The sequence below is a fragment of the Alternaria conjuncta genome (assembly GCF_024043145.1).
Source record: "Alternaria conjuncta strain BMP 0040 chromosome Unknown scaffold_1, whole genome shotgun sequence".
Classification (NCBI taxonomy): Eukaryota; Fungi; Ascomycota; class Dothideomycetes; order Pleosporales; family Pleosporaceae; genus Alternaria; species Alternaria conjuncta.
In genome coordinates, this window is record NW_026250090.1 from 2,825,595 (window position 1) to 2,839,635 (window position 14,041).

General features: G+C 51.6%; 5 protein-coding genes across 5 annotated transcripts; 3 read left to right on the top strand and 2 right to left on the bottom strand.

Annotated features, from left to right (window-relative positions):
• Nucleotides 1–2: 2 nt before the first annotated feature.
• Nucleotides 3–447, top strand: J4E85_000980 (uncharacterized protein; the record flags this gene model as incomplete). The annotated part of the gene is made up of 3 exons (XM_051465268.1): nt 3–138; nt 234–313; nt 361–447. The coding sequence occupies 3 exons, from the start codon at nt 3–5 to the stop codon at nt 445–447; spliced, it is 303 nt and encodes a 100-aa protein (XP_051331789.1).
• A 2,787-nt stretch (nt 448–3,234) lies between these two features.
• J4E85_000981 (uncharacterized protein) lies at nt 3,235–4,935 on the bottom strand (the record flags this gene model as incomplete). The annotated part of the gene is given in 3 exon segments (XM_051465269.1): nt 3,235–3,337; nt 3,351–4,786; nt 4,849–4,935. The coding sequence occupies 3 exon segments, from the start codon at nt 4,933–4,935 to the stop codon at nt 3,235–3,237; spliced, it is 1,626 nt and encodes a 541-aa protein (XP_051331790.1).
• A 1,120-nt stretch (nt 4,936–6,055) lies between these two features.
• Nucleotides 6,056–7,899, top strand: J4E85_000982 (uncharacterized protein; the record flags this gene model as incomplete). Its single annotated transcript, XM_051465270.1, is given in 2 exon segments — nt 6,056–7,857; nt 7,872–7,899. 2 exon segments carry the CDS (start codon nt 6,056–6,058, stop codon nt 7,897–7,899), a joined length of 1,830 nt encoding a protein of 609 aa, XP_051331791.1.
• Nucleotides 7,900–8,329: 430 nt separating this feature from the next.
• J4E85_000983 (uncharacterized protein) lies at nt 8,330–9,663 on the bottom strand (the record flags this gene model as incomplete). The annotated part of the gene is made up of 2 exons (XM_051465271.1): nt 8,330–9,225; nt 9,279–9,663. The coding sequence occupies 2 exons, from the start codon at nt 9,661–9,663 to the stop codon at nt 8,330–8,332; spliced, it is 1,281 nt and encodes a 426-aa protein (XP_051331792.1).
• A 1,565-nt stretch (nt 9,664–11,228) lies between these two features.
• J4E85_000984 (uncharacterized protein) lies at nt 11,229–13,723 on the top strand (the record flags this gene model as incomplete). Its single annotated transcript, XM_051465272.1, has 2 exons — nt 11,229–11,991; nt 12,063–13,723. The coding sequence occupies 2 exons, from the start codon at nt 11,229–11,231 to the stop codon at nt 13,721–13,723; spliced, it is 2,424 nt and encodes an 807-aa protein (XP_051331793.1).
• Between the last annotated feature and the right edge of the window lie 318 nt (nt 13,724–14,041).

Below are 14,041 nucleotides of genomic sequence, written 5' to 3' on the forward strand. Positions count from 1 at the left end.
AGATGGTACCGAAGCCCTCAGGCACCGCCGTCCAGTCGGCCACGCACCGACCCCTCCCACCACTGCCAAAACTCCGCGTCCGCCGACCGAACAAGCCAGAAGCGAACCCATGCTTAGGAGCAATGTCATCAGTTCTGGGTATGTGAAGAGATTGGAATATATCGAAGGAAGGCGCAACGCTATGTGGAATGCAATGGGGAAGCCACCACGAATCTGGGCTGACATGGCTACAGGATGCTGGGCATCGTCCGGCTACAGTGTGCAAGGCTGCGCACAGCTTGAACAGAAACTACGGCAATGCATGGACGCACCAGTACGTTCACCTCCTATCAACTCTCAAACACGGCTAACCCTTCATAGCGAAACCCCAACCAGAAGAAGAACAACATCAACTACCACCTCTCAAGAATGTACCCCAAGATCGTCGGCCCCCACAAGCGGGACTAGACCGCCCACGCATTCCTTTGTACATTATGTATACCCTTACGACGGCCACCCGTACGAAACAGCATCATGGGGGAGTTCAAGTCGATGGATTCATCGACAGGCGTTATGGTTACCATCGTTGTATATAGACGAATCTAGGAAGAATCGGGCATGCTATCTTGAATTCAAAACAAACATCTATCAGGCCATTACGTACACATCAAAGCTCACGCAAGGGAGGCCTCAGACCACGACCTGGCCTTGGCCGTCAGATGTCTTAGCCTAACTGCAGGACGACCCTTCGCGTACGACCACTCTGCTTTGTCTGTTGGCTTCATTTCCCAGGCCGACTACCACTCAATGATGCAACAGCGAGCCAGCTTTACGACCACAATCTGCCGAAACAGGCAGTGCATGTAATCTCCCACGTGCATCCACGTGCAATACATCTTTGTATGTTTCATCGCAGGCCTGAAGGTCAACTCTCCATCTCATCGCCCAATAGCTAAAGACATCGAGCTAAGGGATTACTGCAGTATTATACCCCGCTCGTCATCCCGCATAATTATGCTGTGCATCATGCTCACTTGGGCTATATTTACCTTCTTTCGCCCAACGCCACATGCAGGCTTAGACCCACTCACTCTACACCCCACCAGCCCGCCTACCAATGCGCTGCTGCGCCCCAAGCCGACCTGATCCTACACCAACCTCCATCCGGCCGCACACCAGACCTTGCCCAACCCCCTCACTGGCCCACCGCGTACACGTCTTGTCCAGGGCGGAAAATGCAAGGCGTGATTGGACTGATGTGCGAAGAGGTGAAGGGTGTAATGCGACGCCTTACCTGAAGCTACCCCAGCTCACCCGCATCATCGCCAGACGAAACCGCTTTCAATTGGATCGCCAGGGCCATGGCCCGATTTCTACAGCCAGGGAAGCTCTGGAGCTTACCCTGCCGCAACATGTGTTGCTAGGGTGCTGGGTTCCCTCCCACATGCACTCAGCCGCGTAAGATGTTGTGGGCTTCTTATAGTCTGCTGCATTGCGTAGCGATCTTCGCCTTTGCACCTCATACTACTCGACGTGCACGACGTTTTCTGGTGTCTGGCCGTCGTCATACTTGATTATCTGGTTCGAGCTTGATTTGTCTACTTAGTTAAAGAGCTGCGCACATGGAATCGAGATGGCGGTTACACTTCTTCTTCTTGCCTTGTTAGGATCGACGATGGTATATGCGGCTGCGTTTTCGTTACCTGAGGCTACACAATATACTCCGACGATGGATGGTTGGAGTCCAGCACCTACGGCAGCTCCACAGTTGCCGTTCGATCTCTCCAGACGGCAGGACGGCGGAGCTAATACCTGTGGATATGTCTCTGGTGCCGGCATCTCAGGTAACCTCATCCTCCATCTAGTTCTGAACCTCACTAACATCTAACAGTCAGCGCAATAACATGTCCCAACCCTACAGATGAATGCTCTTCAAACAAGGTCTTCGGCGCACTCGGCTGCTGCCCTTCATCCCGAACGACCGACTGCAACCTAGCCACAACTTGCATCCCCTCCACCGCCCTATCAGCCTCCTGCACAGACGCCGCCTGTTCGACCAACGCCTTCATCTTGAAATGCACAGAAAGCTCTGCACCAGCCTGCTACGCATACCACGTCATCTACGACAGAATAGTCTTGACCCAACACGGCTGCGCAGCCAGCGGCTTCACCAGTACCGCATATCACAGCCTGGGCATGAGTCTATCGAGCAGCGCCCCAGAAAAGGAAACAGTATACGCTACCGTCACCAAGGAATCAGTCGGCTCACCTACGTCGCAAACCGATTCCGTCTCTTCTTCCAGCTCTTCAAAACCCAGTTTAGGCGCTATAGTAGGCGGTACAATCGGCGCCTGTCTCTTCCTTTCTTTCATCGGCTTCGTCGTCTTTCTCGCTTGGCGGAGGCGGCGGACTGAAGCACGGAATACCGCCCGCTCTACTGGTGCTTTCCATCAGAGAGAGTCCAGGGGTATGGTCGAGTATAACGCCATGGGCTTTCCTTCTCCAGGGTTCTCCTCGCAGGGCTTGTCGTCACCAGAGAGCCCGAGCAGCGAGGTCGATAAGGTGTGGCAGCAGCGGGGCTCGGGTGGAGAGTGGCCGGGGATGGGACGGGGAATGGGAAGACAGATTGAGATTGTGGAGGTGGATGGGACGAGTAGGGCTGTTGAGGCGCCTACTGCTGAGAAGTAAGGCGGTTTTAGTATTGTCTGTTGTATTCTTTGTGTAATGTTTTGTACTTTCTCTTCCAGACTTCGGTCTTGGTACGTGTGGTTCTCTGTTCTTGTTTGTATTTTCTGTACGGTGTTCATGGGGATGATACCCACTCTTCAAGGTAGTTTACAGACGGGGTGGAAAGGTTGCTCGGGATGAGCTTACAAGGCAACGAGGGTATTATTACGGCAGCATGTATTAGTTAGAATGATAGTGAAGGTTCGGTTATATATTAAAAAGGCAGTTGCTCCTCGAATGCTTCAAGACCTTCCCATTTCCAGACTTGATCCTATAGCTGGATAGTTGTGAAGCGCCCTGCGACGTATATGTGATAAGTTACCAATTATCGCCGTGTCTTTCAAACGCGCACCTTCGTCTCCCCAATCTACCCACCCTACCACATAAAGTCCTCCCCATCGCCAACCTCCAGTCCACTCATTCCCACTCCATTCCCATTTCCACCCACATCCTCCCCAGCAGGCACCAAACTCCCCACCCTCAAATCCCTCTCACAGTAATGCATCTCCCTCTTAAACCGACACTTCTTTACCCCCCACCCTTCCCCCTCACTACACCCCTCCCTCTGACAATGATGTCCATAGAAGCAATCGCTTCTCCTACACGCCCCTTTCCTCGGACACGGATTACACTTCACCACATACTCCAGCACTTGTCTTGCTTCAGGCTCCAGCTCGCTGTGATCGAAAGGACAGTTTAGCGTGGTGCAGCGCTGCTGCAGGTGGAATGTGTTGCAGGGTTTTGCTTTGGCGAAGCGCGCGTTGTAGGTTTTCCAGGCGGGGGGAGGGGGCATGGGGAGGTGGGGGTCGAGGCGTTGGTGCGAGGTGTTTAGGGGGATGAAGCCGGGGATTGGGGCGGCGGGGAGGAGGGTGGATAGCGGTGTGATGTCCGGGTTGTTTCGTTGTGAGGATTGAGATGAGAGTGGAAGGGAAGGATAAGGCGCTCCTGAGGGCCCTCTTGGTGGTTGGGAAGGACCAGATCCGTTCGTCTCTGAGATGTTCTTGGGGATGTGGAGGAAGTTGCATTTGGTGCCGAAACGGCAGTTTCCTTTTTGGAAGTATTTGCAAAGTTGCGAGTTGTTTTCTGGTTTCGAAGAACCGTTTTTGGCTGTTTGGGTGTATGCTGAGCGGTCTTCCCAGCCTACTCGTTCTTGGTCGAAGAAACTGTTGGATTCTACCGGGGAGAGGTCGCCGAATGCGGAGTCGCTCATGCTGAAGGAGTCGTCTCGTCTCCATGATTCTTTGCGCGGAGTTGGTGTTCCGGGTGTGAGTATCGGTTTCTGTACTGCGGCTAGTGCCTTTTGTTTGGTTGCTGTTGATGGACCGCCTTTAGTTGTAGGCACGATGATGGGAAGTTCAGACCATCTAAAGACAGTCGGAAATTGTGTGACGTTCAAGTTGAACTGGTGGAACTCCGAGTTCCATCCAGCGCCTTGGACAAGGGTAATCTTGTCACGTACACCACTGAAGGGTACGAGTTGAGATAGATAAGCCGGATCGTGGCAAGCGGCGTACAAGATATGGCTGCACGCTGAGTCTTCAGAGGCAATCTTGAACTGTTCCCTGATCTTGAATTTGGCGCCTTCTTCGTCTAGAGCATCAACGAAGTCGAAGAGGCTGATGGCTCGGGTGAATGCAGCGGAGAAAGGAGACAGCGATCGCTTTTCCAAACCGACGAGTTTAGACCTTGCGAGTTGCTTAGATAGATTGGTCAAGTCTGCGTAGATCTTGACATGTATGCGAGCGGATCTGGCCTGTGGAACGCTTTGTTGCAGGTACTTTTCTATGGCGTCGTTGAGCATACGAGCAGCGCGCATTCCGCCCTCTTCTTTGTCGCGAATAAATTCATCGTTAAACTGGAATTTGTTAGCGCGAAACTTGATCGTTGGGATGATACTGACGATGTAGTTGTTGCCGTCTATTAACACCAAGACGTATGGGTTGCGAGCCGTTTTCGCCGCAGCTATGGTTGGTATAGGTATGCCTGGAGGCGCAGCGATAGTGCTCTTGCCTTTCTGTTCATAGGCTCTTTTTAGGTCTTTGTATTCGTCGAGTACTTGCCCATACTCTCTAAGGAGGTTCTAAGCGGGGTTAGCGGATCGCGGACTACCTAAATAGTGAGGACATCTCGGTATTGACTTACTGTTAGATCATTTTGCCTGGCCTGATCATTGAGTTTGAACTGTTCCAGGTGCGTATCTAACGAGTCGATCTTTCCGTCGGCTAGCATCTTGATGGTAGCGCGTCGTCGGTGCTGATGGCGAACGCGTCGGTGCCTTGACGGGGAGGTCCGCCAATTGCTTCGGGCAAGAGATACCAATGGCAAACAACCCACGGCAATTGCGAGTCAAATCTCGAAGGGATTTAGAATATCCCCATATCCGCAAACAATTTGCAAGTTGTTTCCGACGTAAACGCGTTGACAGCAAGCCATTCCGCGACGTGGGGCGGGGCTCCTGCTCCGCGTGTGCTAGCGCAGGCGCCTTAGCGTCAGGAGTCAGCTCCGCCTCCTTCACTCACCACTGTACTTGCACATTACAACTGCGACGACTTAGTCGTTCGATTTTTACGACCATTACGTTCCTCACGCACCCATATATGGGGGAACCTCGCAGATGTTGAAGCTGGGTATCGCTAAGAGCAGATCACACCCTACCTAGGTATGAATGCTTGTCGGTACCTGAAATTTGCCAGCGGAGACCCGGGAAGTTCACACGACCAGTGGATCAACAACGATGGAGTCGACAGCACAGTTCCAGCAGAGATGGACCTGTGATTGACGCGTTCAGACCGAGTTTATGATATCCAGTACAAGCAGAAAACTGATCTCTGCCACGTTTGGACAGAAGACTGTGGACGGCCTTCTTATGCTCACATCTTGCGTGCATAAAACACCGAGAAGAGCTTACGCCTTGACAGAAACATGAGCCGACAAAAAAATCCAGCCGATCGCGAAGCGGCCCATCGCCTTTCGCGTAGCCGGGGGCTATGGAAGATGGAGCACATACTCGAATACATGTGCTCTGTAGGTCTGGATGCGAGGACCCATCCAAAAGACTGCAGCCCTTGCGCTACTGTGCTGTTCACCGGCTGCGCCATGACATGATGTTTGTAGGCTTCTTCTGTCTGCCCTGGTCCTGGCCTGCATCTATTGGTGGTGAGCCAATTGTCATCCCACAGCTTGCATTCTTCCTATAGGCCCGTAGAGTCAAGCCCTCTGAAATAAGGCAGACTCGGCTAATGCCACATTGATAAGAGCCCTGCCGCAGTCGAGAAGGCTACTCTCAATGATCGTTACATTCATCTTCAGCCCAGGCTCAATCATTGGAAACACCCGACTACCATTTGCCATGACTTTCGTTTTCAAGGTCGCCAAATCAACAGATGCATTACTACAATCTGTCCAGGTCGGCCCGGCCGACATGCTCGCGACTGTTTCAGCGGCCCATTCAGCCTGGGGTTTCCTGAAAGGCTTGTCCGGGGTGAAAAGCCTGCTTGAGTTCCGCAAAGAGACGTTGAAAATTGAGAAGATGGAGACTCTTGATGTCAAGTTACAATTATCGCCACTCTCCGGATTAATCTTCACTTGCAATGGCCAGTTTTACGTAGCTAATGAGAACATCGAAGAGTCGTTCGACGGTGACCCAAGAACGCAGCTCATTGGCCTTACGATCTGTGCTTTGGCTCACGAATGCGGAGGATCGACCGCAATAGAGCTGTTCATGAAATGTCTAGGTCCCGCCCTCTTCGAAGAAGGGTTAATGCGGGATCAGATACACGGCCAGCTCGTGGAAAATCTCGACAAGATAATCAACGAAGGTGCAGCCAGAGGCCTGCCGCAACGATTCGTTACCGAGATCGAGTCCCTCGGTGTCCCCACCGGCGATCGAAAAAAACTGCGCCACCTCATACTTGCCGATGACGGATCTGAGATTGGGCTTGTTGGTGGACTCTTGGTGTGGATCGCGTCTCGAGACCGGGAAGCGTATCTGACGCGCAGCAGCCTCGTCACTCGTGTTGCTACACTCTTGAGAGCTGTAGGCTATAATATTGGGGAGGTGATCACATGGGATGGGGAAGGGGAGCAACCAATGGGGGACAAAGAGCTGGTCCTTGTCTTAGGTGGACACATGGAAACTGACAAGTTAAGGCTGAGTGACGATGAGCTGCCAAACGATCAGCAAATCCATCACTATAGATTGAATACCGTGGGAGCGCTGTTCTGTACAACATTGGAAACACAATCGGGTCTTATCCCGGAAGTTCTACAGTCTCGTTTCGAGGAGGTCTATCAATACATCCAGGAGCACTTGAGTTTCGTATGGAAGAGTGGGTATATTAAAGGCAGTCATGCTGCCAACATGGGACAGGTACAAGCTTGCCCGGTCTGGAAGAAATCAAAGATCGCATCCACTCCTTCTGCTCTACGGCTTGCCGCTTTCCATTTCCCGATAGCAGCCGAATGGCTAGCGCCTTGTTATGAGAAGATCGCGGGCTCTAAGGACTGGATCATCATTTTGGATCAGAAGCAGCGCTCAAGTATTGGATGGGAAACAGGCTTTCCACCCGCCTTGATCAATTTTCGCATCATCTCAGCTTCGATTCTCATATCGGTTGCCAGCAGATTAGCCCCAGAAGACTTTGAGAGCCTGCGCCACTCTATCAACATTGCTCTTGATACACCGGATTGGATAGCATCGATGAGCTCAATCATTGATAACGGTGTACATCCGGGTCATGAATCACAACCGAGCAGTCTTGGATTTCCATTGTGGAAAGCCGTACAGATATTGGCTGTGGTCCATGCAGCGTCAAGCCCAGATTGGGTGGACCAAGAAGCCGATGTCGACGTACGACGCATCATAGGCTGGAGGACTGGTGCGTACGCAGTCTTGCCGAGCCTACTCTTTGAGATGGCACCTACCGAAAAGGCAATCGGTATTCGTTGTCTCGACCAGTTTTGGGCAAACGCAGTTGTCCGCTCTCAAGGCGCCATTCACACACAAGACAAAACCATAATGTACGGACTGTCTATTGCGGCTGAATCTTCCAATATGAGCGACTCAGATACCGAGGCAAGCCTTCCCCTTGTGAACACTGGTGGCGAATGTCACTTCGGCACCGCAGTCACTCGTCCGGCTGATAGGGCCCTGTATCTCAGTCTAGAAAAGCCGGCGAGGCTACCGCTACATGACATTGCGATGTGCGGGCGCATTAACGGCGATTCTGTTGGGATAGTCTCGGTACTCTCGATCATTCAAACGCTTATCATCAGCTTAGAGGCTGCAAAACAGTGTCCTGGACATGCCACCAATACTGTAACCCAGACGGTGTATAACGTTCACACTTCGAACTGGTGTCAAAATCGAAACCAAAAGCCATGCTGGAAAGGTATGCCGACTGTGATATCAGCGCAGGAGCATCCTCTATGGGCAATCTTTCTTGCTGGTCATTCCGGATGGGGTATGTCTGGACGCATCTCTTTCGGTTGTTTTGATTGTGCTACAGTACAGGGCCAGAACAACTCTTTCATTGTAGGGTATACATAAGACATCACTGAGTTTAGAGTCGATGCATATAGTAAGGGCAGAAATGCAATGGCCTTAACCCAGTCTATCTCGCAACTATGCCCCGAAAGGAGGAATCATTTTGAGATCTGCGAATTCTCCAAGCACCTCCCTGATAGCGTCATTTGAATCCACAAACCCATGCCATCCCATCTTCCGCGCCTTGTTCATCGTGAGATCCAATGAAGATCCCATCAAGCCGCCGTCCGTAAACCCGAAGATGCGGTCGATATCCATATCTTGAAGCTTGTCTACCTTGAGACCATATTTAGAAACGATCTCCTCCCATGCCTTCTGCACCTTCTCTTGCTTTGCCCAATCGGTCAGTGTGAAACGCACGCGCAGCTTTGCTGGTGGCCCAAAACCTCGCGGGGGCGGATCGTGCTTTGTGGTAATGACCGTGTAGGCACTTTCGTCCAGGCTGGGAGTCTCATAGCCGATGCCATACCAACCCGCGTACTTCGGCCAGAAATTGCCCCACGTAAAGGTCGTACCATCCATAGTATTGAACTTTTCGTTCTTCGCCCCATCATTAAGCACAGCCCATTGCTCCATGTACGCATTCATCTTGCTGCTCGACATGCATCTATTCGCCTCCCAAGCTTGCAGATCAGTCGGAAACTCAAGCTTCTCGCCTAGGTGTTTCTGCACACTTGCGTATACTCCGAGCGGAAAAACAAGGTTCATTGCGGCGTCTGGCACGGCGCCGAGGATACCCGCTGGCATGCATACATTCCAGTCGATACCCTGCTTTTTGCAGTAGTCCCAGAGAAAGTCTTCTTGTGGGTAGTAGAAGTTGGGTTCGAGAGTGACGCGTGGTGCTGTTTCTTCCTGGGGAGTAGCTGCAGGGCCGAGATGGATACCGTAGTTCTTTGCGCCGGTCTGGAGCATGATGCGCTTGGGCTTGATGTTGGCTATGGGGAGAGCTTCACAGAAGTTCTTGAGAAGGGCGGCTGCGGTACGTTAGTTTCGTATATTGGAAAGTCATAAATCAGCTAGCACGTACTGTTCACCTTGCACATCTCCTCGGCGTCGCTCCACAAGCCACCACCCTCTTTCGGCTTGACTTGAACGTATGAGTAGAAGAAGACGTAGTCAGCCTTGACGCCCTTCTCCTTCAGCACTTTCGCGATGTCCTCTGAATTCTGCAGGAAGTCAAGAGAGATATGCTCGGCATTCTTCGGTAGTCCATCGGGAATCGCGGGTGGTCGCCTTGACAAACAGTAGATCTTCGTCCATCGCTCGGGATCCTGCGCTAGCACACGCAGCATATAGTTACCAGAGATACCATTTGCCCCGGTTATAATGGCTGTAAGTCCTTTTAATGACGAGGGGTATACAGGTAGACCGTGGAAGATGCCTTTGCTTTCGACCAGCTGCTGATTGGACATTTTGGATGAAGCAGTGTAGAGGAAATGTGATGGAAAATAGAAATAACGGTACTGGGTTGCACAACAGTAAAATAGACGTTATACTCACTGATGCGGCGTGTTCGACAAATTGATGTCCGCCTGTACAACCTCGGATCATGACGTATTGCGGGGAAGTGCAGCAAGATCGATCTCGATAGCAGCAGTGCCGCACAACATACGGGTGGATACATGTGTGACGCATGCGATTCTCCAGTCGAACAGCGCATGCTTCTGTCATAATTTTCGCGTGGTGTATGCACATTCCATTATTATCTGTAGGGTTGTCGAAATTCTGATAGCGCGTCTAGTCGCGTCGAGACAACACTCTGCGTTTGATCGGCGATCTTATAAAAGAAGATGCTGATGTGGTGGCGACATGGAACACCGTGCAATAGATGGTAGACATCGTCTCTCTAGTCGTCGTACCTAGGTAGGTGGCTTGAAGATGAACCGAAGCGCGTACCTATGTACGCGTTTGGGTCGGAGCTTTAGCGCGGCGCTAAGCAGGGCCGATTGCCACAACTGCTACGCGACATTACACCTACACCTCTTGCCACAACGGCGCCCAATATTGACGCGATTGGGATCCATTTCTTGGAAGCATACATCGCAATATATCTATCGGTGCTGTTTGATGCGGCTTGCCTCCTCGGTCCTCAGCCTCCTAACACGCACGATCCAGCCAAACGAACGTTCGCAGCTCATCACATTTCCAAGAGGGTGATCCACGGAGTCTAATGTTTGGGATAACCTGCCAACTTCCATACATCAGTTAATATTCTTCCTCTTCATCTCAGTTGAAAGATCAGGGAATTCCAACACACGAGGCCAGCTCCTGGGTCAACCTACCGCTCGTGATTCCTACATTGCGACGAAGTGCTCGTTCGCAATAGCAGTTACCTTCTCGCATCTCTGGCGGAAATCTTCCATGATACCAAATTTGACCCAGGACACCATTCGATTTTTCAAATACGTACAGTCCGGGGAACGGCGTGGCTCAAAAGGTCTGGCAGGTGCGCCCGGCCGACACTGCCGCTCGCAGTTCATAGAGCATTACGACAGTCACTAGCGCGGTGCCCCAAGCAACTACCCGGCCGTACAATACTTCCGATGTGAACAGAGGTCAATATAAGCACGGTAAAACCATGGAAAAGGACATATCAAAACTTGTAGCCGTTCCTAATATCGCTTTCAGGCCAAAAGAGCAGCAAGTCTCACCGACGGACCAAGGTATACCAGAAACTTCCCGGAACAATGATACCTCCGAGAGTGACCCAGCTGACATTGCATGGGATTATGATGTATACGCCGCGCCTTTCGTTCCGCCAGGTCTCCAAGCAATCAACACCGAAGTGGCTACCATCATCAACACAAGACCTAGACATTGGATCGACTTTGAGAATTACGTGCATACATTCACCGGAACAAGCTTTATACCGCCACCATACGCGGAAGCTGAAGATTATACAATCAGATCAGCAGCGGATTTTCCTACGTCGCTGAATGAGTCCACCTATCTGCAACACTTCGACGTATCGGCCGCCATGGAGCGTGTAGCGAAGGAGAAAGAAAACGAATCATACGCGATGTATCAAGTCCCACTCTGGCAATACCAAGACCTGTGGTGCCTGACAGTGCCAGGACTAAGAGAAGATAACCCACACATTGAAATGGGCGACGTGCTTCAGATACGTCAACTGTATGTTAACGAAACAGGAGCCTTGACGTTGATGCCAAACTATGTGGATGATTACCAATTCGGATACATAGGAACTCCTTCAATAGTATTCAGGCCTTGGACAGGCGTACAGCACAATGCCGCAGTCTTCGGTGTCAACCGTGCGCAAGAAACAGTCTATTTCAAAGCAGATGGCCTCTGTCCACCGGTACCGCCCATGCGCATGTTCGCTAACGTCGTCATCCCACTGAAGTTCAACATCCTCCAAAGCCGGCGAAGAGCTTTGGCACACCTCAGCTCCAAGCTGAGACTCGTCGGATTTTCTCCACGAACACATGGCTATCTATCCTCAACCAGCAGCCTGAACCATTTTGGCGAATCGCCCGGTGCCAAATATGCCACACTTAACGCCGACGTCACGAGAGCCGCATCCCACGATTCTCATAACGATTGGAGTCTCCGAATCCTGTTTCCTGATGAATCTCATGGCGAAGTTCAAACTACACTGCGCAAAGTTCCCCATCGCAAGCTTTTCGATCGCGCTGTCAACTACGAACAAGCGCATGCTGTCAACGATATATGTACCAACATATATGGGACTGTGCCTTACTTGATCAGTGGACCGCCAGGTAAGGGAACAACTGTACGAATTGCATCCAGGACATACACTGACTTGTTATCCTAACCTTAACAGGTACAGGAAAGACAAAGACTCTGGTGGAGACGGCAATGCAACTGTTAAACACTACAGATGTCGCACACATGCTAATATGCGCTCCATCGGAGGCTGCGGCGGATACACTCGCCCTCAGGCTAAAGGAATATCTATCACGAAAAGAGCTATTCCGACTTAACCGACCAGGAAGGGCTGATAACGAGGTACCACGGGAGCTATTGCAGTACTGCCATATCGAGAACGACATGTTCTGTCTACCGCCATTCCAGGAGCTCATGGCTTTCAACATTGTAGTAACCTCTTGTCAAGACGCGGCGATACTGGCAGACGCAAGATTGACCAACAATGATCTCTGGACTATACAAAGGAATATGTCATCAGCTTTCAACCCGGACGACCAAACTCCCATTCCGAAGCTACATTGGAGCGCCCTACTCATAGACGAGGCAGCTCAAGCTACTGAACTAGACGTCTTGCCAGCCATTAGTGTTGTATGCCCACCATTCACGTATCCGGCCTCGCTGCCCCAACCACGCGTAGTGATGGCAGGAGATGAGAAGCAGCTGGGACCACGAACCGCATCCCGCAACCTTTTAGTACGCAGGTCCTTGTTCGCCCGGCTTTTCCAACGACCGCTATACGAGAACCACCCTCTCTCGCGCTCCAAGATCAAACCATCATCCGGCCCACCAGTACTGAAGCAGTCGATGCTACCGATCATATACCCACCATTCACATTACTAGTCCGAAACTACCGTTCCCATCCCACCATCCTCAGTGTACCAAGCGCTCTCTTCTACAACAACACCTTGATCCCAGAGGCACCACTACAAAACACCCCACTCCAACAGTCCGATCTCTGGCGCGGCCGCAAATGGCCCGTCCTCTTCATGCCGCACACCGGCCTCGACGAGATCGAACGCGACAACGGCGGCTGGTACAACATCTCCGAAGCGCGCATCGCCTGCAACATCGTCCAAACCCTCCACCGCTATTCCTCCGTCAAGCAATCAGACATATGCATCATGTCGCCCTTCGCCGCACAGGTCAAACTCCTTCGTTCAATGATCCGTTCATCCGAGTATGGTAGAGGCGCAGGATTATGGGACGTCAACATCGGTCCCTTGGAAGCTTTTCAAGGACTCGAGAAACGGGTCGTTGTGCTATGTACAACACGAGCACGAAAGAGGTTTTTGGCTAAAGACGAAAAGGCAGGCTTGGGTGTCGTAGAAGACGCAAGGAAAATGAACGTGGCTCTTACCCGAGCGAAAGAAGCGCTTTTCGTTATTGGTAACGTTGAGGTTTTGGAGCAGAATCAGCATTGGCGGCAGTGGATGGCGTTTTGTTGGCGGAACGGGCTGGTTAGTGATGAGAAGGGGGGTTGGGATGGGAGTACATTGGGAGGAGATGGGGACGAGGTCAAGATTGGCGTGCTGGAGAAGGCGTTGATTGCTAAGGAAGAGCAGGGGAAGCAGAGGGGGAAGGTGTTGGGTAATGGGGCGGGGATCCAGGATGTCGGAGAGTATGATGCCTGGGTTGAGAGTTTGAGGGAGACGCTTGGGGAAGAGGATGAAGAGTTTGAGGAGGGTGAGGGGGAAGCCGACTCAGGAGTTGATGATACTATCGCTGGCACTGAGGAAGAAGAGGTTGTGACGAGGACCGGCACTTTGGTGTCCAACTATTGAGGCGATGCTAATTGTTTGGAGCGCGAATCGGACTCCCTTGGAGCAGCGAGAAAGTAAGCAAACATGAGGAGGCCTAGACTTGTCACTGTAGTACTTACTGCATACACAGCCCTGTATGATTAACACAAATTGTTGGCAAGCTGCACGTGTATAACACCGTATGATTTTGATGTATGAACTACGTTCATTACGGGGTATCAATATGTCTAGTAAACATACTCCAACTCCTCAGAGGCCAAGCACGTTCGGCCCCGTGACCTGTACTACCCACGCCAAGCTACCATGCAATATCAGAACGCCTTTTCCTGCCCCTAGACC